Source organism: Acanthopagrus latus, chromosome 13 (genome assembly GCF_904848185.1).
Source record: "Acanthopagrus latus isolate v.2019 chromosome 13, fAcaLat1.1, whole genome shotgun sequence".
Classification (NCBI taxonomy): Eukaryota; Metazoa; Chordata; class Actinopteri; order Spariformes; family Sparidae; genus Acanthopagrus; species Acanthopagrus latus.
In genome coordinates, this window is record NC_051051.1 from 27,298,464 (window position 1) to 27,322,026 (window position 23,563).

The window sequence follows — 23,563 nt, forward strand, 5'->3', positions numbered from 1 at the left end:
TTTCTTGAACGCTTCCTGTCGTTTTGTCTTTTCCTCAGAAACGATGGAGAAGTTGTTGAAAAGAGAGAAAGAGGTCTCGACTCTCACGTCGCAGGTCGAAGCCCTCAAATCCCAGACGGCAGGTAAATGTGAGCGTGTCCACGACGTGTCCAGCAGGCGGAGGACAGTCACAGCCTCTCCCGTCTCTTCTCTTAAAGTCTCTCATGTCTGAATATTAAAATCTGCAGAGAGATCGTCACGTCTCACTGCAGCTCGTGTTTCACTCATCACATCAGAACAAGAGTGAGTTTAGTGTTGCTCTGGTTCTGGCTCTGGTTCTGGTTCTGGTTCTGGTTCTGGTTCTGCAGGTGAAGATGTGACACACGTCTTGTTCAGCGAAGCTTCAGAGTTGAAAACATACTTACTAACTTTGGTTTGACAGGAGATTCTCACAAGAAGGATTATTCTAATCTACCTGAAAGTCTTCACATGACAGCGTTAATATTCATCGCATATATATGAAAAATTAAAAGATGTTTTATATTTGAAGCAGGTCGTTTGTCTGCCTCTGTGTGATCGAGCCTGTTTTTCATCGAGTTCAGTTACGACTCATAGTGTTGATGTCACGTCGTTCTCTGTGGACTGAATATCAGATTTAACTCTTTAGTTCATTACAAATATTAAATCACACCGTCAAAAGTTTCTGCACACAAAGTGAAAACTAGTGGAGGTGTTAGAGCTGTAAGATTTATTGTAATAAGTCTGATGACTGTGAACATTCAGCAACAGCTGTTTAAATGATCCCGTGTTGTAAACGATCTTCAGGGTTTGTTTCATATTTCAACCTGAGCCAGTGAAAATCGATTCATATATTTTGGAAAATAGCTAAAGTTTCCTCCTTCTCACTGGCTGTAATATTACTATTATATATTTCAGTGGTTTTATTTACAGGGTCTTAAAAAGTCAGTCTCAGTTTTATTAAATCTTAAATACGTCCCTCTTTAATATAGGTCTTAAATTACATTTAGTTAAGTCTTAAATATGTACGTTAGAGAATTTATCTCCCTGCACTTCGCCAGTTCTGGAAAGACTTGGACAGCTGAATCTGCTGCAGCTGTGAGAAAGTGTAAATTTAACAAGTGTTGGCTGAACGACCAGAACTCAGTTGGTTAAAAGTCTCATGATGAATCTGAAGCGCAGCGTACGCTCTGCAGGAGCCTCCACCTGGACTCACGCTGTCACCAGGTCCTGGTCCAGGTTAGTCCGGTTCTGCTCGACCTGGACTCTGCGCCTCCCTCCTCCAGTGTGATGTGACAGCAGATGGATGTTTGTACCGTGTTGACTTCAAGGTTTTTCTATTGAGCCGGTTTTTAAAGGTCCAGCTTGTAGTGGTTTGGTTTGTTGCGGACTGGATGATGTCTTCTTGCTCAGTACGAACATTATTTCACAACGTCTCACACGTATTTAAATGAATCCATGTTGTAAATGATCCTGAGGGTTTGTTGGATGATCAGGACAGATTTCAGTCTGATCCAACACACTCAGAGACTCACTAACATGAAGTTTAGCTCCGAGCGACACCCTGGATAGAGTCGCTCCCTGACATGATGGCGAGTCGGTCTGGACTGACTCTTTGTAAACTCATCTTCAGATAATCTCGATGGTTAGTGTTCGTCTGCAGCAGCGTCGCTCTGCGTCGTGCTGAGTTCTCTGCTCGGTGGATCGCGTTCGTCTTTGCGTTACGTTCTTTGATCATCGCAGAGAAATCTGTCGACTCGCTGTCTTCTGAAAACTTAAAGTTCACAACACATCAAAAGAGCCCAAAACACACTTCATGTAGTTCAGATAATCAGAGTGACACTCTTTGAAGAATAGATTGTGAATAATTTAAACAGAGAGACGAACAATGGGAGGCACAAAGTGAAGAATAGTTTCATTAGTCCTCTCTGCTCGCTGCTTTTTAGAAAATAAGGTTTCAGCAGCGCTGAGAGCTCAGACCTGGTTCAGGTCGGGGCGTTCCTCCACCGCTGCCTCAGTCTAGTTTCTATAGTTTTTCGTATGAAGTTCAATCATTGTGTTTCCATCTGTGTGGCGTCTTGCTGAGCTGCAGGGCAGGAAGAGACTGCAGCTCTGGAGGAAACTGTCTTGATTTAAGGAACTCCAGCTGCTGCAGATAAACTTCAGATGCACAGAAGGAGAACAAAGTTTGTTAAAGATGTGCTGTCTGCTGAAGTTAGCATGCTAACAGCTAGCCTCCTCACAGCCCTCTGTAGCTCAGAGGTGACAGTCTGACAGCCTGTAGCTTCAGCTGGAGATGGTAAAACAAGAACATGAACTCATGAATGTGAAGAAAGGAAATATTTTGACATCAATTTTCCTTTTAAACAGAAAAATTCAACCGTCCACCGCCTGAACTCGAGTTTCTGTCGGTGACTGAACTCAGTTCCACTTCCTGTAAACTCTCACAAATGACCGTAAATATAATAATCTACGTTATAAAACATTATGAAAGCTGAATATACAATAACAACTGTCGTGTTTCCTTCTCGTTCTTCAGCCCTGGAGACCAAAGTTCGCTCCGGGGAGAAGAAAGTCGACGCTCTGGCCAAGGAGAAGCTGCGTGTGGAGGCCGAGCTGGAGGCCATGACCAAGAAGTCCCATGATGCCTCAGGGCAGCTGGTCCACATCAGCCAGGAGCTGCTGAAGAAAGAGAGGTGAGGATTGATTTTACAATCTGCCTCAGCACTTCGAGCCGACTGTTATATAAAAACACATCATTTAACACTCTGCTAATGGACGGAGGGTCGGAGCCCGCAGGCACAGTATTGATCCCATCACACAGATTGTCAGGTTGAACAGAACTGTTTAATTCTGTAATGTTCAGTCTGGATCGAACGTGTTCTGGTCGTTATCTTCACCAGCAGGAGGCGTCTCCTCCGCTCAGGGAAGAACTTTACGTTTCTTCTGAGTGTGTCAGCATTTCACTGCATTTAAACTTTTGAACGAGTTTAAATACACATTTCCAGCTCAGGTGGAAGTCGTCACCAACCTCCACTTTAATTTAAAAACGTTTCCGCCCACAAGGGAAATTAGTTCTGTACATTTACAGGCCTGGCAGTAAAAACAGACGAATGTAAAAGAAGCAATTACCTGTACAAACACAGCGACGGGACCAGATCTCGTCTCACAGCAGCAGACGGTGTTAACAGCCTCATTATGAATATTACACTGTTCATGTGATTACTTATTCATATCAGCTGTGGAGCTCCTGGGTGCTGACGCTGGACCGACACAGCGGGCTGTAATGATGTGATCAATTAAAACTGAGCTGCTGCAGGACAAAGTCAAGAAATACAAGAACTGGGAAATATCCTCAGTTACATCAGGAGTATTTCAGAACACATTACATACAAACATACATATAATATATATATATAATATGATATCCATGTTTCAGCTCTTCCTGTTGATGAAGAGTCCTCAGACAAACTGTTTATACATGAATATATAAATACAGATACTCACTGTTTTCTGTGGCGATGGATTGAACACGTCTCCTGCAGACTCATGACAGACATCATCACGATCTGGTGATCCACTCTGTAACTCTGACATCTGGACTTCAAACACGTGATCCTGACGAAGCACGCCGGTGTAACGAGTTTGTTCTATATTACTACGAGTGCTGCTGGAGATGTTTGACCTCTTTAGACTTCTCTGTGCACCAGGCGACCAGGTGAACCCAGAAACACCTGCTCTGCTTCTGCACAATCGATTATTACAACGACAAACGTTTTTCCTCACCTGTCGTACAGATGAAAGAATGTGAAGAAGCTCAAGATGAATCAGTGACACTTCCTCTGTAATTCACTGACCTGCTGAACTGTTGGAAGATAAAATATAATCAGCAGAAGTTCAGCAGAAACTAGTCGGAAGTTTTCTGGAAATGTTTTATAGAAATCAGCAGCTGGTTATTAACTGAATTAAACCATGTTGAAGTACATTCAGTAATGACTGCTACGATCTCAGAGAGATCTATGATGTGTTGGTAATTACCAACGTCTCACCATGAAATGTTCACACCTGTAAAACTAATTGTCACCAGTCAGTCCTGCAGAACCCGGACAGGAAGTCATGCAGACTAACGGTGGAGAGCAGATCAGGAGAAATGTTTTTCCTCTCAGGCTTCACGTACACGAGCGATAATCAATAACACATTTTACACCTCATTGATTCCCTGAAACGATTGAGGAGTTACAGTGTACTGAAGACATTTTCATCATGCAGTCGGATGATACTTGTCTCAGGTTTCGTCACTAAAAGTTTCACGTTACAGGAGCTCAGTTGATGGCTGCTGGTGTGAAGCTCTGAGGTCACAGATGAGTGTTTCTGCTCAGCTTCTGTCAGCAGCTGCAGGTAATTAGTTTCTGTCTGCGGCTGATAGATCACACTTCTGTCGCTGTAGCGGCAGCTGCAGGAACAACCTGTGCAGCTCATTATTTTAAGGTAGTTCCACCTTTTCGGTGTGTGACTGCCAGCTCTGCACAGACTGCCACCGGCCAGCAGGTAACACTGTACCAGAGTGATGGTAAACCAGAGGCCGCTGGGTGTTTACGTCCAGCACAGACCTGACCCACGTCCACCGCTCAGACTGCTCTCAGGTGCTTCTGGCCCAGTTTCCACCTCCCAGGTCCTGCTGCCTCACTGCCAGTTGCCTCACTGATAATTGAGGTCATTATTTCTTCAGCTGGGTGTGAAGAGAAGGTTGTCGCGGTGTCGCTGCAGACAGACCAACAGATCGCTCTGATGTCACATTATTGGCCTTCTTACATTACACAGTTATTACGTTACTGACGGTTATGATATCAGTAACTGCTGTAAGGCTCTAACACAACAGCCTCGAGCTACAGCAGGATGTGTTTCTGTGTATTATCGCAGCAGCAGCAATTATGTTGTATGTAATAAAAGTAGTGTGTATGCTGCAGACAGCATCAGTGCAGTAATCAGTGTGTGTCCCCTCGAGGTGGTGTTACTGGATGGAGGCACCATCAGCTCCGTTAATGCTCCTGCTGCTCGTTCAGTCTGTGGCGAGCTTTAAGGAAAACAGACAATTAACAAAGGTTTTACTATCAGGTCACGTGGTCCAACAGAAAACGAACACTGATGCACGAGTCACTGTGGTGACTCCAGCTGGGTCGTCTCAGGCCCGAAGCACCGCAGGAACCAGTGACGGAGGTGGAGGACGTTTCTGCACTTCTGTAAAAACTAACAACCTTCAAACATAAAAGTCAGAGAAGTGTCGTAGATCTGGAGCTTCACAGTAAAACTAAACAACTGAAGCAGCTGCAGACTTGATTTCACACATCAGATGTCTCCGTGCAGCTCTTCTGCTGAGATCACAGTCTCTGGAACGTAAAAGATTTATTCCCTGGATGTGTGATCGAGATCTGTGCAACTGCAATCAAATCAAAGTCCAGTTTGAATGACGTGTGTTTGACGATGAGTTAACAAGGCGATTAAGATCATCTCAGTCCAGTCAGAGAGAGAAACACGTTTATTTTCCCGTTTCTAATGAAAATAGGTGTCACAGTCTTTCCTTGAGTTTTGAGGATGTGCACACACACTAAAAAAAGAAAACAATACAAAACCTGTTCTGGGGAAAAGTCCACAAAATAGATGATTTTCCATTTTCTTAATGAACAACCTGCACACAGTTCTGCTGCAGAACATGTGTGATAATATGAATATCTGTGTAGCACTGAGCTGAAAATCAGATTTTCAGAGCTTCAGTTCTTGAGAAACCATCAAACATGGATGTTACAGCAACGCTCCAGTGAAGATTTCCTCATAATAAAAGGTGTAAATCTGGTCTCAGATCAGGTTGTGATCTCCTCCCTCTGCAGACGAGCTGTATGGTGACATCTGAGTATTTTTAGGATGTTTTTCCATCTTAAATCAAGTTTCCAGCCTCTTCAGTCATTCAGATTTACTGTGAAGCTCCAGAAATGATCTGTGGACGACGACTTTGTATCGACATGAAGGGAGGAGAGGAGCACTGAGTTTGACTTTATTTTTAGGTGAACTTCTCCTTTAAAAGCTGCATTTACTGACTTCTTGTCCACTTGGGGGCAGTAGACACAAGGTGTGAACACGATGTTGGTATATTAACTTCTTCTTCTTCATATGTTGAGGATCCGTCCGGAGGGACTCGTGTGTGAAATGAACATGTGGTGTGGTTGATGTTGGTGTGCAGGCAAACAGCCAGAAGCCACAGATTGTTTGAGATGTACTGGGATGAGGCCGCCTCCACAATCCCACTGGTCAGACTGGATCACTTACTGCTCACATAATGAGCTGGTTTCTTTGTAACGATCGTGACCTCTGTGCAGACTCGTCTCCGCGCTGCTCGGTGGAGAGGTCGAGTTCAGAGCGAGAACAACACGCGTGGAAAATTGGTTGTTTGTTTGTCTCCCTCTCAGGAGTCTGAATGAGCTGAGAGTGTTACTGCTGGAGTCCCACCGCCACTCTCGGGACATGGAGAAGGATCTGACCCGGGAGGTGCACAAGGCCGAGTGGAAGGTGAAGGAGCAGAAGCTGCAGGAGGACATCAAGACGCTGCGCGAGAAGCTGCTGCTGCTGGTGAGAAGACGTTCATCTGCAGTTTAAGACAGTTACGCTTCTTCTTTCCCCGTTTAATCCTCAGCAGGTTCTGCTTGTGCAAAAGGTTTCTCCCACAAATCTACTACGGGTTTACCAATGAGAGGTTTAGCATGAGAAAAAAGCTCACTCCTCCATTTCCCATCATGCAACATCTATTTGTTTAACCTGATATCTCCACACTGATAACTTCAGGCTGCCTGTCAAACGTTCTCCAGACTTTATGATCTGTCGGTCGGTCAGTTTCCTTCCTCCTAATGACGATTTGTTTCCTTTAAAATCCTTTTACGTTTCCACCAATCAACATCATTTCTGTCACCGTCGACTGAACCATGATGTCGCCACACTTACACATGATTTTATAGCTGGAACGAGGCCTCATCAGCATGATAGTCGGGAGGACACGGTGTTAAGATGGACCATAAACTGCACAGAGTCACATTTTGGAGCTGGTTAGTCTTCGTTCAGATATAAAAGCAGCTGTTGGTTCATATATTTTCCGAGCTGATCCCCGAGAGGAAATAAAGATATGAAAATGTGCTCTTTATATGCGAACAGTGACTGTTAATCTCTTATACTGGAGCATGATGTGAATAATTTAACTCTTATCTTCCTGCCTTGTTTGCGCTTCAGGGTCGAGAGCGTTCCTCACCCGACCACCGGCGGTACTCCATGCTGGACCCCTCGGCTCTGGACTCGGAGGTGAGCCGCCTCCGCCAGCGACTGCTGAACACCGAGGACGCCCTGAGGAATGCCTTGGAGCACAACCAGCAGGTCGACCAGCTGGTCCAGGCCATGCGCCGGCATCCAGAGAAAAGCCCGGTAAAGATCTGAGGAGGAAAAACACCAAAGTTATTTTAGTTTAAGGACGTTTAGGAAGAAAAGGATATATAAGATTATTTAATGAGACAGTGTAATTATTATAAATGACATGTTTGTGAACACAGAGTCAGTTTCAACTGATCAGACCAGCGACCTCAGTGTCACCAGACTCCTTTAACAAATCACACAATTTTGAGTGTTGCTGCCTGAGAAGAAACTTTATAAATGTTTTGAATCACTATTTCTGATAGATACTAAATCATTGGTGCCTTCTTGTAAATTCAGCCTTAAATGTTACTCTCATCCACAACATCACCAGACTCCATTAACAAATGAGCTAATTTAAGGAATTGTTATGGACCATAAAACTTTATAAACATTATGAAACTGTGTCTCTGACAGATTCTGACTCATTATGTCCTTGTTGTAAATTCAGCATTAAATGTTTCAGCTGAAGTTGTTTGTCTCCTTGTAAAAAGTGTCAGTTTGTGGCAGCATGTCTGTACCAGCCTGTCTGCTTCTGTGTCTAAAGTGCTAAAGTCTTACCTGCCAACATTGATCAGCTGTTTGAACACACTGTTTACACTGATTTCACCATTTACACTCCATTTATGAAAGAAGAAACATGTTATTGATCTAAACATGTCACATGTTACAAAGACACTAAACAGGAACAATATAGGCGACTTCTTTGTCCCCGTGGAGAAAGTCCCCAGACTCCCTTAACAAATGTGTCAGTTTAGTGAGTTGTTGAGTTGGAGACACTTTATAAACTCTGTGAAACTCTGTCTCTGACTCATTCTGCATTATTTGGACCTTCTTGTTAATTCAGCAAATATCCTACATGAACTTCTTTCTGTCTTTGAGTAGAAACATGGAGTCTGTTTGTCTCAGTGTGTTTCACAGTTGGTGTCTCTTTTCCAAAATGTCTAATTCTCCTCATTATTTCTCTCTCATTGTATTTTCATGTTTTTCAGGCTCATGGTGCAAATTCATCCAATGGGATCCACCACCAGGAGTCAGACATTCCTCCAGATGTTGGTATACCTTCACTGTATGTTACCCATCATGCATGAGGAGACATCAGTGGTCTGTCGCTGTTAAGACGTCTTGTTCTTTGTGTTTCAGGAACAACACTGATATGAGCAGAAGAGATTAGACTGGACTGGACGTGCAGAGCTCCACCTTCTCCCGATCCTGCGACGGACGCCTGAGGAACATTTCAGTTTACAGTTAAAACCAAAACAGTGAATCTCTATCTCCAGTGAATTTATGTGTTTGTTGCAGAAAGCACCTATTAGCCAATCATGAAGACCGCTTAAAGTACTATAAGATGTAAACAGGAAACACGGACGTGAAGAGATATTATCGGTACAGAGAACAAACAGGCGGCAACTTCTGAAGCTTTACTCTAGTTAGAAAGTTTGAATCTTCAAGTTGCCGAGAACTCTGCGACAATTCAGAACTTTGATCCGGCTGACGGACATGAAGAAGTGAAGAACTGGGTCTCAGTCGCTTTCTTTGTTTTATTTATTACCTTTACTTTGCTCCCCAGCTTTGTAATAATCCTCCGTGGCTGAGCTGTCCTGGCCAGTGAGACTCCGACTCTTTCTGTTACTAGCTCGGCTCGTTTGTCACCTCGATTGATACCTGAAGAGAGGATTGTTCTAAACCGCAGCATCATCTCCACTGAGTCTGTTCTGAACTCTGAAGTTTAACTCCAGCAGCTACACACAAACATTTCTGCTCAAACTTTACTGAAGGACTAACGTTTAGAGGTCAGGCGTGTCGTCATCGAGTCAGATAACTCACATCCTCTTAAATAAAGGACTGAATCCAGCGAGGGGAAAACTTCAGTCACAGAGAGGTTCACATCTCTGAGGCCCGGTCCAAACACACACCAGTAGAAATATCCTCCGTCCACACACCTGAAGACTCAGATCACATGACCGTTCAGGTGATCTGGGAATGTGAGTCAGTGTATACAGGAAGCAGATTATAAACTCTGGTTGGTTGTATTTACTGGTTACGTACTGTAGTTTGTTTTATCAGTGTCAGGTATCAGCACCGGTACCGAGGAGACGGGCCGACGTCCATTTGTGTCTCTAATATAGAGAATATAACTCAAATACTCCACAGCATCATAAGTCACATCCCAGTGATGCTTTGTACACTGATGAGACCTGATCAGGAAGTGAACATGTCCACGTCTGTTAACGTTTCAAGGAATACACAACGAGACTTATTTCAGAGGATGTGAGTCTCTGTGTTGTTTGACTCTTCAGTCCTTTTTAATCTTTTTAATCGTTTGTCGCCTGAATCCATGAGCTCCAGAAAGTCCTGAACCTTGTCTCTGAAGTCTCTCTTCCACCACAACACAACAAAATACTCTTTTCTGTTCCAAATCTCACGTAGAGTCGCGGATCATACTGAAAAACAACCATCATTTTCTGCCTTTTTCGTCTATAAAGCAGCCTGTGAAGCACTCAGCTCTGTCCGTCTGACTCTCATCACCATCAGGCTCGAGCACTCCTGAAGTATCCTCAGTGATAATAAAGATCACTCTGATCATTTCAGGGTTATGTTCTGGACTTTATGCACAAAAGGAAGCCTCAGTAAAAAGATGGAGGTGGATTCACAGCACAGAGCCGAGTGTTTTCTCCCGCAGGCGTCCTTTGACTTCATTATCACTCTTATATAACGGCTGGTTATCAAAAACAGGGTTCGGTTTTTGTTTGTTGAGTTTATTTAGTTCAACACTCACTGCTCCTCTGATTACTCACTGTGTAGCATCAGCAAAACTATCATCATGTCTGTTCTTTCTTCACAGAGAACAAGACAAAAGAAGTGAATTGTGCAGGAAGAATCTGACCTCGGTGTTCGTAATGAGCAAAGACAAACAACCACAGGATCAAAAATCAAGAGTTAAACAGGTGAAACATGAAATATAGAATGAGGCGTGAACACAAACCAACACTTCAGCTCAGTTACACAACAACAGCGCACCTGAATGTTTGGATCAGCACATGGTTTCATCAGTCCTCTCTTCAGGTGTCGGCTAATGTGACCAGCCTCCTGAGAAAGTAGTCCCTGTAGACACTGCACATCCTTCCAGGCCTGATATTAATGAGCCTGGAGGTCTGAGGTCTGTTTGTATGATGAACTTAGTGACTTATGTTAATCTCTGTGTGACCCAGCACACCTCTCACTGTCTCTTTTATTTAACTCGTACAGACTCCATCCACACACGCTAGTATTAATTCATTCCATGTGGTGCGACACAGCGGCCCGATCTGACCCGTTGTTGAGTTCTGAAGGGCGGCCACAGGAGCTACAACCCAAACCCGGATGTAAGATGTTCGATTTCATTTGAGAACATGTATAGAATTTATACTGTCGGTCTTCCAGTTATTGTTTGATCCATCTGTCGGCCGTGTGCAGTTCTGAGTCACTGTTGCTTTACAGGAGAGACGTGACCCGGATACATTTCACATCGGATCTCTTGTACATGGACTTTTGAGCTGGAGGGCTCAGAACCCTTTGGATTATTGCTGCAATGGTTTTGGAGATTGAGTCATTAAATATTAACAATGTGTGTTCGGCCTGCTGGTGTTTTTATTTCACACTCCTGCAAACTTCTGTCACCTCTCTGCTCGGTTCTGAGCACACACACACGGGCCGATGTGTAGAACGGGTCGGGCTCCTCGGTGCTGAAGAAGAAACGCTCTGACTGTTCTGCATGTTTATTTACGATGTGTGGATCCTGCAGATGTTCCTCGTCTCCTCGCTGCTCTCAGTAAATGTCAGGTCTCATCCTCTCGTCCTGGTCGTTTGCCGCTGGGCGGATCGGTTCTGCTGGTGACATTTGAATAAACAAGTGATTATTTACATGCAGAAGCAGAAAGGTGGAAGGAGAAATGTAGTTTTAGCTCCTGGTGAACGTAGATGACTTTATATTTCTCTGTGGTTTGGAGGTAAATCTGCAAAAGTAAAAGAGACGGACCAGATTTACTGTCCTGAACAATAAGGTCCAGATTATTTTTAAACAAACACATTTCAGGGTTCTGTTTGGAAATGTTGCACTAACGTACCCCGAATGAGGATGGAATATTAAAGGAACAGTTCTGCCAAAATGTCTGAAGCAGTTACCAGTAATCAGAATGATTAAAGTCCACAGAACATTTCATTTTCGTCACAGTCAAACAGAGTTGCAGCGTTCACCTGAAGCAGCTGCAGACTTGATTCCAAACATCAGTCGTCTCCGTGCAGCTCGTCTGTCTTCAGTCTTCACCTGTTTTCAATCTCAGCTCTTCTCTGCAGCGGCTGAGATTAAACGTGAAGATTAAACATTAACCTCAGACGTCGAGTCAAGTCTCAGTGAGATCATTTACAACTTCACCCGACACAAAACAACTGACTCGTACGGAGCCCCAGACATGACACGGTCAAAACAAATTCAATTGTGGCCACTATAGCTAAAACAACACACATGAAATCCTAATTAATAACATTAATATCATTCCTGGACAGCTGGGTAAGCAAATCGAGCGCACCTTCTGTAGAACCTGCAGTAGCCTGTGTGATGTCCTTCAGGTGAGTCTTAATATTCAGTTGTAGTCAGTATCTTGTTCTCCTGTGTTCAGGCAGTTATTCAATCTGGACTGAGTTTGACACTTTGTCCTGCTGACGTCTCACCAGACTCACAAACTTTCTGTCCTCTTCCTGTTACTACACGTTGGTTTGTTGTGCTGTTGTGTATCCAGACACTCAGCAGCAGCTCCTGCACACACAAATGAGTTTATGAGTTCAATACGGAAAAAGAAAAGAGTCACCTGAATGTTTCCTGATTGTTTCCCGAATGTTTCCTGATCGAGAACAAATGAATTAACTCTCAATAAATAAAGTCAGTTCTCTGTTTGACAGGTGAGATAAATAAAATCTTTATCAGAGACGCACTAACAGCTGATCTGTTCTCTGTATTGATCAGATTGATCAGGTGAGACTTCAGACCTGAGTCACATGTGTGGTGCTGACTCAGCCTGTCTGAAGTGGATCAGTACCAGGCTGTCAGAACCATCTGCAGATCCATAATCTATAAAGTCCTGACTCAGAATCAGACTTACGACTCAGTGAAAACACAAATCAACATGATCACAAATGTTTTAATGTGTTTCTGCACTGTGAGCAGATTATTAATCTATGTTGTGACTTTTTTATATTGTGGACTTAATATTCTTTTATATCAAGTGGAAGCTGATCTGACTTTAAAAACAAAGACATGAATATATATGTTTGTATTAAGGCATCTTTATAACCAGACTGGACCAGATTATATTAGTACAAGAACTAAGTTTTTAATTAAGTTACAGTTCGATCAAACAAAGGACGTCGTCCACGACACTGAATTCAGTTTTCGGGTGAACTTTTCTTTTAAGATCTTTGTGTTGTTGGCGAATTAGTGCAGAAAAACTCTTTTATAGACTTTAAATCTACTTTTATAATACTGAAAGTTTCATTCAACTGCTGTCAGAGTAATTATCTGTTTTTAATTGGGACATCTTTTTATTCTCACCATCATTTATTTGTTATATTTAATCTTTTTATTGCCATTTATTCATTTTACTGCTTATAATCTCTTTGTTTTAACTGATTTATTTATTTAAACGTTTTAAATTATACATGATTTTTTTCTTCTCTTTTGATTTCCTGTGATTTTTGCTGTTTTATCACTTTTATTTAATCTGTCTCAACTTCTTATTCTGTTATATTCAGTTTCCTTCTCATCAGCACTTTGTAAACTCTGTTTTTAAAGTTGCTCTGTACATAAAGTTTATTTATTAAATAAAACTGAGGTGAAAGTAACCAGATTAGTGTGATGCAATGTTCATCTTTCATTCCTTTTACTGCTCTCAGACTAATTATCTGGATTTAATTGTGATGTCTTTTTTATTATTACATCATTTATTTGTTCCATTGATTGTCATTTATTGATTTTACTGCTTATAATCTCTTTATCTGTTCTTAATCTCTCTGATGTGTTGCTGTCTTCTAAACATCCTTTATTGTTTTAATTATTTGATTTATTTAAGTGTTTTCTTCTTTCTTAATTTTCTCCAGTTTTATCACTTTTATTTTTATTTGTCTCAGCTGTTTATTCAGTTTCGTCCATCTTCCAACTTTTGTAAATTCTGTTTTTTTTTAAAGGTGCTGTATACATGAAGTTTATTTATTATATAGAACTGAGGTGAAAGTACCCAGATTATCTGCAGTGGATTATGCAGGATTATGTTTAATATAAACGTGTGTTGGATGTATGCAGGCTGTCTGCTCCTCCTCGGGATCTGAACTTTACCCTATATTAAATCTATTTTCAGATATCAGAGCTTTGCATACCTGTCAGGACGTGGAGCTGCTGATGTCCACTAAAAATAATCCGGCTGGTGTTCAGCCTTCATCTGAGGAGGATTCTCTCAGACTAACAGTGGAGCTGAGCTCTTTCTCTGCGAGTCTCTGCTGATTTAATAAGAAATCATTCCGGGAATATTTGCTCTCTGTGCTGCAGAGTGCAGCCGGAGGGTTTTTCCAGAGGTTCCTCCGTTAATCCTGTATGTAAATCGCAGCCAATAGATGCTGTTGTTGAGTTGGGCTGGGATTAGCAGGAGGCGAATGAGTTTCAATTTTACTGGATTACAGAACAAAGAAAGGGGAAAGGGACACCCTGCTCTGTTCAGGGAAAAACAGAAATAAACTTAGATTAAATACACTAATAAGAGAGTGTGAGTCAGGCCGTCGAAGTCCACAGTGAGATGATCCGGATTACGATGTTTTAGCAGACGCTGCGGCGACATTGTGGATGTGAATTGAGAGCGTTTCTGATGGATTAAAACGGGGAATAAACCTATTCCGGGATTGACAGCAGCAACAAGGCTATTTAATCGCTAATTACGGTGAGATTTGGCTGTCTCTTTTTATCTTCATCAACTCTTCAGCAGTGTCTTCTCATCAAGCTTGTCGCTTTCTGTGACTGTACGAGCAGAAATTACAGATTATAACCTCGTTTCTGGACTGGGGGAGGAGATGAAAGCAAAGTGCTAGCGCTAGCTAGCAAGACGGCTAACGCAGCGGAGCTAACGACTTTAAGCTAGCTGCTGAGCTAGCGCTGCGTTATTATGATACCGTTAGCTAATTAGCAGCGCTGATTAGACAGACAGACGGTCAGAGGCACACAAAGGTCGTAGTTAGTCAGCAGCTCGACGAGCCTGAGACGAGCCTGTCTGACACCTTCTGACTGAATGTTAGCCTGAATTTATGGTCATGAAACAGCGTCTGTCTGCTGCTAAATTACCCCTCACAGTGCTAACGATCAGCGATAAGGTTACCGAGCTGCCACAACAAAGCAGCTAGCTGAAGCAGCTAAACGACAAACAGCACAACACGTTTAAACTCCAGCTGAACACACAAAGATCACAGATGAGCTCAGTCCAGCCTCGTTACACTGAAGGAAGGAGCTCAAACTTACACAATAGATCTCTGATCGACTGTGATATCTGATTATAATCTGGTTTATCCAGCCAGAAAACATCTGATCCTCTAAAATCAAACTTAAATCACAGAGGCATCGTGTTTCCTGCGAGTTATTGTGACAGCAGAGACTGTGGGGTGTTTTTCTCCTGACAGGACTCAGAGTTAGTCAGATGTCTTCACCACATTGTGTTCACGGGACACATTTGGACTCATGTTGTGTGTTTATGGCCGCCTGCTCTCAGATCTGTGATTCCCCTCCACTCTCATGTGATGCCAGTTTAACAGCTCTGCTCCTGCCAACACTCAGAAACCTCCAGTGTGAGTCCTCCATCACACCACATCCACTCACAGGTGGTGCTGTCAGGTCACACCTGGCCACACCTGGTGGATACACACAGCTGTGACCAGGTATCTGTTAGTTATACATCTCTTAATGACCAGTGATCAACTTTATCAGCTGCTAATTAACTGTGTTTGTGGCTGTGTCCATGATGAATACTCTTATAAACTCACTATAATCACTGTCAGGAGTTAAATGTGTAAAAGTAAACCTGCTAATATGTTTGTCAGTTCTCATAACAGTAAAATAATAACTTAAGTATCTCACTTTGGGTCTAAACTAAAAGTTTAAACTACAACAACATAGGTTTGCTTTGTTTCTAACTGTTAATAACCCGTCAAATACAAAGCTGCTACGATTAAATGTAAAATTAGTCACACTTATTTTTATCATTGATTAATACATTTTTTGGTTTCTTTCTTCGGTGACAGTAAACTGAAGATCTTTGGGGACAAAACACTCATCAAACAGTTATTTTCATTGTTGATTATCTGCTCAATGAATCGATCAGTTGTTTGTTTAAAAGTGATGAAAAGTCGATCACAACTCAAAGATCTTCAGTTTGCTGTCAGAGAAGAAAGAAACCAGAAAACTTCACATTTAACAAACTGATGTCAAATAATTTAAAACTTAAAAGGAAGAAAATAGTTTGGAGATTCATTTGCAGATAGTCGATAAGTCTCTGAAACACAGTATTTTTTAATTATTGTAGTCTGTAAAAGTCATCATCGCTGTGATTCGTCCATTATCAATAATATCAACCGACATGTTGCTTCAGTGTACTCAAATCTAGAACTAATTGATCAATAGATTAGTTTCATCTATTGAATCGATGTCTGACACTGACACACGTGTTCTGGTTTCTTTCTGTGACAGTAGAATTGATTCAGTCACATCTGGGCCTGTGTCAGAGGACTGATGATCAGGATCAGATTATTGATACGTTCAGATGATGGTCCTCAGCCAGCATCTTGTTGTAACTCTTTGCTGTACAGGTTGGATCCAGCATGTAGTCCGACCCGCCGCTCTGTCAGATCCCTGTTAATCTGCTCTCTGGCTCTTTGTCACTGATCAAATCCTTCCTGGCAGCGCAGCGGTTAAAATCATAGCGTGATGCTGACAGGTTTCCCAGAAGGCCGCAGCCCGCGGCGCTGGGTGTAAGCAGCAGGATTATGTTGTTGTTTGCTGTAATGACATGTTGGGCAGCCGCTGTCAGACCACACCCTGAAAACTGTCGCAGACACGTCAAAACTGTGGTTTTAATTTGTTTTAAACAAGCCATCATTCAGTGGCTGAAGTGTTTGTGATGTCGGCGCTGGTTCACATCCTGATTCACTGACTTGCAGCTCTTTGGCCAGGCACCTGTGGAGGTGCTGCACACCTGTGGAGGTGCTGCACACCTGTGGAGGTGCTGCACACCTGTGGGACTGCGGGGGTGTTGGGGCTTGTAGAGACGACGATTGATTAACGTCTCTGAGACGCCGGCTGGTTGTTGTTCTCACAGAGAGCTGATGATCAGATGTTCAGAAGTTTCTTTATTATCGCTGTCTGTGTCTTCAGTCCGACTGCAGATAAAGTTCATTTAAACACGTTCAGCTCGCCCACAGCTCTGCTATCTGATTGATTACACACCACAGTGATCAGTGATAACTAAGGTTATCAAATAAATGTAGAGGAGTGGAAGTAGAACAGGAAATACATGAATATAAGATCTGAAAGTCAGGAACTGAGTCAGTTTCAGCCCTGAAGAAACATGATTGGTTGTACTGTTGTCACAAACTTACAACTTACGATACATTATCATGAAAAATATGGATATTTGATCCCATATTAGTTTCCACCGGGAAAATAGACATTCGGGCCAGAAAGTTTCAGTTTACCAGCGACATCGTTAACGACCGATTATTATTATTGGTGTCAATCATAGTGAAACATGTGGATGAGTGTTTCCTCAACACAAGGACCTTCAGTTTACTGTGACTGTCACAATGTTCACATGGACGGAGACTTATTTATAGTCATTTATACAAATAGTTGTGGATTTATTCAGTAGTTGACGACTGATCGATTGATCGTCAGCTGTGAAACACAAACTACATGTGGTCTGTTGAGAAACAGCAGAACAGGAAAAAGTCGTCTGCAGGAAGACGAGACGTTCCCTGTGGAGTCAACACACCGAGTGTCTGTTTACATCGTGTGTGTGTGTGTGTGTGTGTGTGTGTGTGTGTGGAATGCATTTCCCTCTTCATAGACACACTAACAGTGTTTGTTGGCGTCTCGCTGCCACCTGTAGATAAGTGGATCAGTGTGAAGGAACTCGTGACGCCTTCACAACACAAACACACAACAGATCCACTCAGAACAACAAGATGGCCGCTCGGCCGCCTGCAGCTCCTCGGGGCGCCGTCAGCCTCACCTCAGCTGACGGAGTTAACGTCACGCTGCTCCGTCACAGTGCAGACGCTTATTCTGGTTCATGGAGTGTGAGATCTCACCTGGTTCAGCTCAGCCTCCTGTCAGCCTGAACACCTGTGCAGGTGTGCAGATGTGCAGGTGTGCAGATGTGCAGGTGTGCAGATGTGCAGGTGTGCAGATGTGCAGGTGTGCAGATGTGCAGGTGTGCAGGTGTGCAGGTGTGCAGATGTGCAGGTGTGCAGATGTGCAGGTGTGCAGGTGTGCAGGTGTGCAGGTTCAGGCGGGGATAGATTCATTAAACCTTCTGCATGTTGTTTTAACCAGATGTTTCTCAGCTCGTCAAACGAGGAGAAAACACGAGTGATCTGAACAACAACAAGATGATAAAGTTGTTTGTTCACTTTAGATTACAGCTGCAATGATTCGTTGATTAGTTTTCAACAATTGAATTAATGAGATCAATAGTTTGATAATTGATCAGTTGTTCTGAGTGTGTTTCTTGATGTCAGTTTGTTAAATGTGAGCATGTTCTGATTTGTGTGACAGTAAACTGAAGATCTTTGGGTTGAGGACGAATCACTGATCAACAGTTTCTCTATATTTTATGTCCTTTAATAGAGCAACTGATCAATTAATCCAAAATGAAGTGACAGATGAGTTAGTTGCAGCTCTACTGTCCATGTTAGTGATGTGATGATTTCACATCATGGAGAATAACCAACACTGACTTTAAGAAGAAGCAGTGTTTACAGCTTCATGCGTTACTGTAATGATTATTTAAATGAATTCATGGACAAATGTTGTTATTTGATACATTTAATGAGTTCTTTGTAAAACAGAACAACATCACACTGCATCAATTATTCAATCATTCGATTGATCGATTATTAATGTTTTCAACAGTCATGTTTAAAACTACAAACAAACTACTAGTTTGGCGTGAAAACAGGTTCCGTTTGAATCTTTCAGTCACGTTTGGTTCTTTCTCAGAACCTCCAGAACCTCCAGGAAGTCCAAATCCTGAACTGCTTTGGCTGATTCCAAGATTTTTTTGTTTTTTTTTAACGTAAAAACCTCCTTGGTCACCTTGACCGTCCCGTACAGATATTACTCACTACCTCTTGATCACATTACAGACTCCAAAACAGGTTTTCTGAAGTTTCTGAGGAGATCCGAATTCCCCTCGAGGATTTGATCCAAACGACTCTGACAGTTTGGCCGAGAGTTTAAGACGCAGGAAAAATGCCAACCTGCAGACTTCATCATAAAACATCAATAGAACGGTGTAGGACTGCAGCTAATGATCATTTTTATGATCAATCAATTAATCATTTAGCCTATAAAATGTCCATAGTGACGTCTTCATATTGCTTCTTTGTCCAACTAACAGTCCAAAACCCAAAGAGTCCAAACTAAAGCAGTGAATCTTCACATTGAAGCAGCTGGAAGCAGAAACTGTTCGACTCATCTGACTGTAAACATGAATTGATTCTCAGAGAAGTGTCTTATTGTCTTTCACTGCGTCTCGATGAACGCTGTTGGTTTCTGCTGATCTTCTTTTTAGCGAACACTTCTCTGAGTTGACGACGTCAGACTGAAACACGCCCGTCGCTCCTGCTAACGAGGCCCGCCGGCTGATTTTGGGGAGCTCAGAGAATAAACAGGCTTTTGTCGGAGTGACGGTTTGGATGAAATCACAGCGAGTCGTGTTGGCTCGTCTACAAAGTTTGCGTCATTCACCGTCAACAGAGCAGCGGCAGGATTTACATCTGAGCCTCCTGTGCCTCCTCTGCTCCGTTAGCGTTAGAATGGACTCGTGTTTGCTGCTTTATTTGTCGCTCCAGCCTGAACTGTTCAGTATTCACTGAGAGCCGTGATGGGACTGTGACATTATGCTCGCTCTCGCTCTTGCAGAGCGGTCGACATGGCGTTGTGGCGAGGCTGAGCTCATCCCCGCCGTCCTCTGCCTTTTGAATATGTGAGGGAAAGAGGCCATCTATTTCCAGACTGCAATCATTTAGGAGGGGGCTAATGTTTGCTGCGGCCTCAGGGGAGGCAGATTTAGATGGCCAATGGAGTTGGCACGTTCAGACTGGTGCAGCTGAACCCCACCACACCCTCCACCCTCCTCCACCCTCCTCCACCCTCCACCCTCCTCCCTCTGCCTCTCTGTCCTCTCTCTATTGAGTCAGTGGTTCAGGCTTGCCAGAGGCGAGTATAATGGTTCCCAGTGTCTGGAGAGATTAAAGGCCAGAGCTGCATTGTTCAAATGCCCCGAGATTAGTTTCCAAGGAGACGGGTTTCAGTTGCCATGAGAACATAGTGCCTGGCTTTAGCCGAGCAGTTCGTCTTTAACACTTCCTCTTCCTGTTGGTCTCCTCGCTTTTACTCGTGCTGATGGTCGACGGTAGCATGACTTTGTTTTTGATATATTCAAAACGTGTCGCGGTGGAAGTTCACCTGCTGTAATAACAGAACCGCTGATCCACGACCAACATCTGACTCCAGTTCAGAACCATAATGTGATTATAAAACTATGATGGATGGATCTGAGGCCGCCACAGTTCTGATCTCTGGGACTTCTCTCTTCTTTCTGTCACAGTAAACTGAAGATCTTTGAGGACGAAACACTGATCAACATTTGTCAACAACTGATCGGCTCATTGATAAGATCAACAGCAAAACAAATCCACAGTGAAGTTAATTAGATATTAGCAGAAGCATAATTAGTATTATTAGTTGATCGGAAGAAAATCAGTCGTTCACTATTCTGATTACTGATCAATCGTTTCAGTCTGTTCAAACATCAGCACGTTTCATTTCATTCTTTATATTTGAGGGTTTGCTGCTTTTCTTTGTCCGTGAGGAGTCTTTGGGTTTTGAACTTTAGTTGGACAAGAAATTGAAGAAGAAATTTGATTTCATTATTGATTAATCTGCAGATTATTTTCACTGATTGATCGTCCAGTCAGTAAAATTCTCATCACAAACTCTAAAGCCTACAGTGACGTCTTCAAACTGATTCTTTAGTTTCAGTTGTGAAGAGCATTTTTCACAAACGTTTGACGATCGGCAGAAATGATCCACAGTTCGAGCCTCGGGGGTGGAGGAGGCTGCAGACGGAGAGGGAAAGAGAAGGAAGTGCATCTTTAAATTAATCCAACCATAAACTCGACCCAATGATTTGTAACTTGAAACGATGATTCGATGTGAACGCCTCGTTGTGGAGAGAGAGACTTTATGTGCTTCTTATCTCAGTATCTGTTTTTCTTCTGCCATCTGTCAGGGAGAGAAAACTCTGTATGATCAGCTCAGATGACGTCATCTCGTCTGAGTGCTCCACTTAGACCCGAACGACCAGAGAAAACCACAAACTGCAGAAGGATTTGGGTTTTTTTTAGCTGTCCTAGAGGTGTGAGAGGTCTGGATCTGGTTCTGGGGTGGAAGTGTTAGTCGGTCCACAACGTTGGTCCAGACTGAAATATCTGAACGACTAATCTCAATAAGTTTTGTACAAATGGAGGACGAGTGTGACTTTTTTCCTCGCGTATCAAAGTCACATATCTGAAGAGATATCGCTGCACCTGCTGGATGAACTGGCACCAAACATTGTCCAGACGTTTCTGGTTCACTGACCTGATTACAAATGGATCCTCTGACTTTCCCTTCCAGCGCCGACACGAGGCTGACATTTGTGTTCCTCCCTGAAATGTCATGAGAGCCACCAGATGGGTTTCTGTGGAACCCGGTTCAGACAGTGTGTACTGCAGTTTATGACCAGATACCTCATCATCCTCATCAGCTGATTAACAACTGCATGCTAACGTGTCACTGTAGGCATGTAGCACGACCTCTGTCAGCATTTAGCTCAAAGCTGAGTTGTTGCCGAGTCGGGTCAGATAAATATAAAGACCCGAATCACAACAACAGATATCTCACGACACTTTTCATGAAGAGAACCACAAAGAAAAGTGTGATTGCTGAAAATGTAGAGGAGGAGTCCATCATCAAATCACCAACCTGCTCTGACCTGAGCAGAAAGCAAGTCAGTTTGATTTGTATAATAATTGTATTAATGGCGCAGCTTTAAAAAATGAGTTTACAAAGTGCTTTGACAGACAAAAGCAGGAAGACAAAATTATAGAATAAACACTCAGCAAGCGTCGCCTGAGAAAAGGTGGACAAACACAACAAAAGGCAAAACACAAAATGTCAATATGAAGAATTACTGCACAAGTAAAAAGAATAAAAGCCATCAAACAAGCAAAATCCCCCAAAAAGCAATGCAAATAAAGAGATAAATTAAAGGTTAAAATCAATAACAGACAAGAAGAAGGTGACATCACATCAGAGGAATAAAAACAGATAAATAAAGAAGAATAAAAGGATAGAAAGTGCAAAAATCTATTTCTAAAGGATGACCTCACATAGAAGACGCTCTGTGGAAGTGCGTTTTAAGAAGTGAGTTATGAGAAGTTACTGAGTCTGCCGGACAGATGGTTTTAAAGCCCGCTCACCCTCAGAGTTGAGCTGCGACATTCAGGCCTCATGTGAAGATCTGAGCCTGAACACACGAGCTCGTCTGTTCTGCTGTATGAAACTCTCAGAGAGCTACGACGTGCAGCTCCTGGTCAGATCAGCTGTGTGGTTGCTGAAGGCGGCTGCAGCTCGTCTTCTCGTTGTATGAAACATAAAATAAACCTTCAGCCTTCCTCTGCGATAACGACACTCCGGCCTCAGTATCATATTCATGCATGCAGGCTTATATTTGCTTAGAGTCAAACTGAGTGATGTCAGCAGAAGCTGCTTTGAATGCAGGTCACCGCTGCAGCTCTCTGACTTGTTTTGTCTTTATGGCTCTGTGGCTGCCCGACTTAACTGTGCTGGCGGTGTCCCTGCAGAGGCATGGCTCAGATGAGGAAGCTGGCATGTGATGGCATCAGGACCAACTCCCGTGGCGAGCCGCAAGTCCCGCTGGTGTCGGCCAGACAGGAAATCCTCACCAGCCTGGTGTCTGCGCTGGACTCAGTGGTACGTCTTGGATCAGGACTCACAATCTGTCGTCTCATTCATCTTAGTCTGTGGTCCAATAAGTGACAGTCCACCTTTAAACATAAACAGTACCCTGTGTTTCTGTCCTCACACACCTTCCTCACAGTGGATGATGCTTGTGTGTCTCTCCTGCAGTGCATGGCGATGTCCAAGCTGAACGCTGAGGTGGCGTGCGTCACCATACACGAGGACAGCGTGATCGCCGTCGGCACAGAAAAGGGCCGAGTGTTCCTCAACTCCAGGAGGGAAATCCAGACAGACTTCTACAAGTTCTGCCGTAAGTTCTGCTCTCTGAGGTAACATCGATCGCTCCCGTTAGATCACGCTCGCCCCTGCAGGGATTCACGCAGATGCACATTCAGCAGAAATCCTCAGTAACTGCACCATCATCATAAAATAATCGAAGCAACAAAGTGTTTGCAGCTTCGCATCTTTTCCCTGATATCAGATAAAAGATCTTGTTGTGTTTCATTCGGCTAAACTGGAGATGTTACCTGACTGATCACAGCTCAGTAAGTCTGTCAGAGATCAGCAGTCATCCCCATCGGAGGTAAAAATCAAAATCAAAGAACACATACCAACATTTTCATCACATAACTTGCAGGATTTCTGCAGCAAGTTTAGACGAGAGGCTGATTAACGTAACCAAACGATGAGCTCTTTCATTCAGCCTTCAGTTCCTTCAAACAAACGAGTATGCAAGTGTGTAAGCTGAGCTTTGTATCTCAGATCAGCTCGCACACATTCAGCCTCACCTGTTGACCTTGAGAGCAA

General features: G+C 43.1%; 2 protein-coding genes and 1 long non-coding RNA gene across 19 annotated transcripts in view; 2 read left to right on the plus strand and 1 right to left on the minus strand.

Annotated features, from left to right (window-relative positions):
- Positions 1-11,053, plus strand: part of clip2 (CAP-GLY domain containing linker protein 2) — a 37,852-nt gene extending 26,799 nt beyond the window's left edge. For 2 of the 12 annotated variants that reach the window (XM_037119948.1, XM_037119950.1), the window contains 6 exons: positions 39-122; positions 2,537-2,693; positions 6,459-6,618; positions 7,270-7,458; positions 8,436-8,499; positions 8,587-11,053. In XM_037119948.1, coding sequence (XP_036975843.1) covers positions 39-122; positions 2,537-2,693; positions 6,459-6,618; positions 7,270-7,458; positions 8,436-8,499; positions 8,587-8,603 — 671 coding nt within the window. In that variant the 3' untranslated portion in view covers positions 8,604-11,053. The remainder of the gene's footprint in view (positions 1-38; positions 123-2,536; positions 2,694-6,458; positions 6,619-7,269; positions 7,459-8,435; positions 8,500-8,586) is intronic. The other 10 variants (XR_005078600.1, XR_005078601.1, XR_005078599.1 and 7 more) reach the window with 10 other exon arrangements.
- On the minus strand, positions 8,691-13,990 carry LOC119031454. Of its 2 annotated transcripts, none has more exons than XR_005078607.1 (4): positions 13,852-13,990; positions 12,012-12,238; positions 11,680-11,781; positions 8,691-11,310 (listed from the first exon to the last, which is right to left on the minus strand). It is a non-coding gene; the product is annotated as an uncharacterized LOC119031454 (long non-coding RNA). The 2 variants fall into 2 exon arrangements; XR_005078606.1 differs by having other exon boundaries at positions 8,691-11,313.
- A 66-nt stretch (positions 13,991-14,056) lies between these two features.
- The window catches only part of gtf2ird1 (GTF2I repeat domain containing 1), a 34,977-nt gene continuing 25,470 nt past the window's right edge, over positions 14,057-23,563 (plus strand). The window contains exons 1-3 of one of the 5 annotated variants that reach the window (XM_037119947.1): positions 14,057-14,405; positions 22,639-22,768; positions 22,925-23,066. In XM_037119947.1, coding sequence (XP_036975842.1) covers positions 22,643-22,768; positions 22,925-23,066 — 268 coding nt within the window. In that variant the 5' untranslated portion in view covers positions 14,057-14,405; positions 22,639-22,642. Of the gene's footprint in view, positions 14,406-15,028; positions 15,301-15,369; positions 15,391-22,638; positions 22,769-22,924; positions 23,067-23,563 lie in introns of those variants that run through there. The other 4 variants (XM_037119946.1, XM_037119943.1, XM_037119944.1 and 1 more) reach the window with 4 other exon arrangements.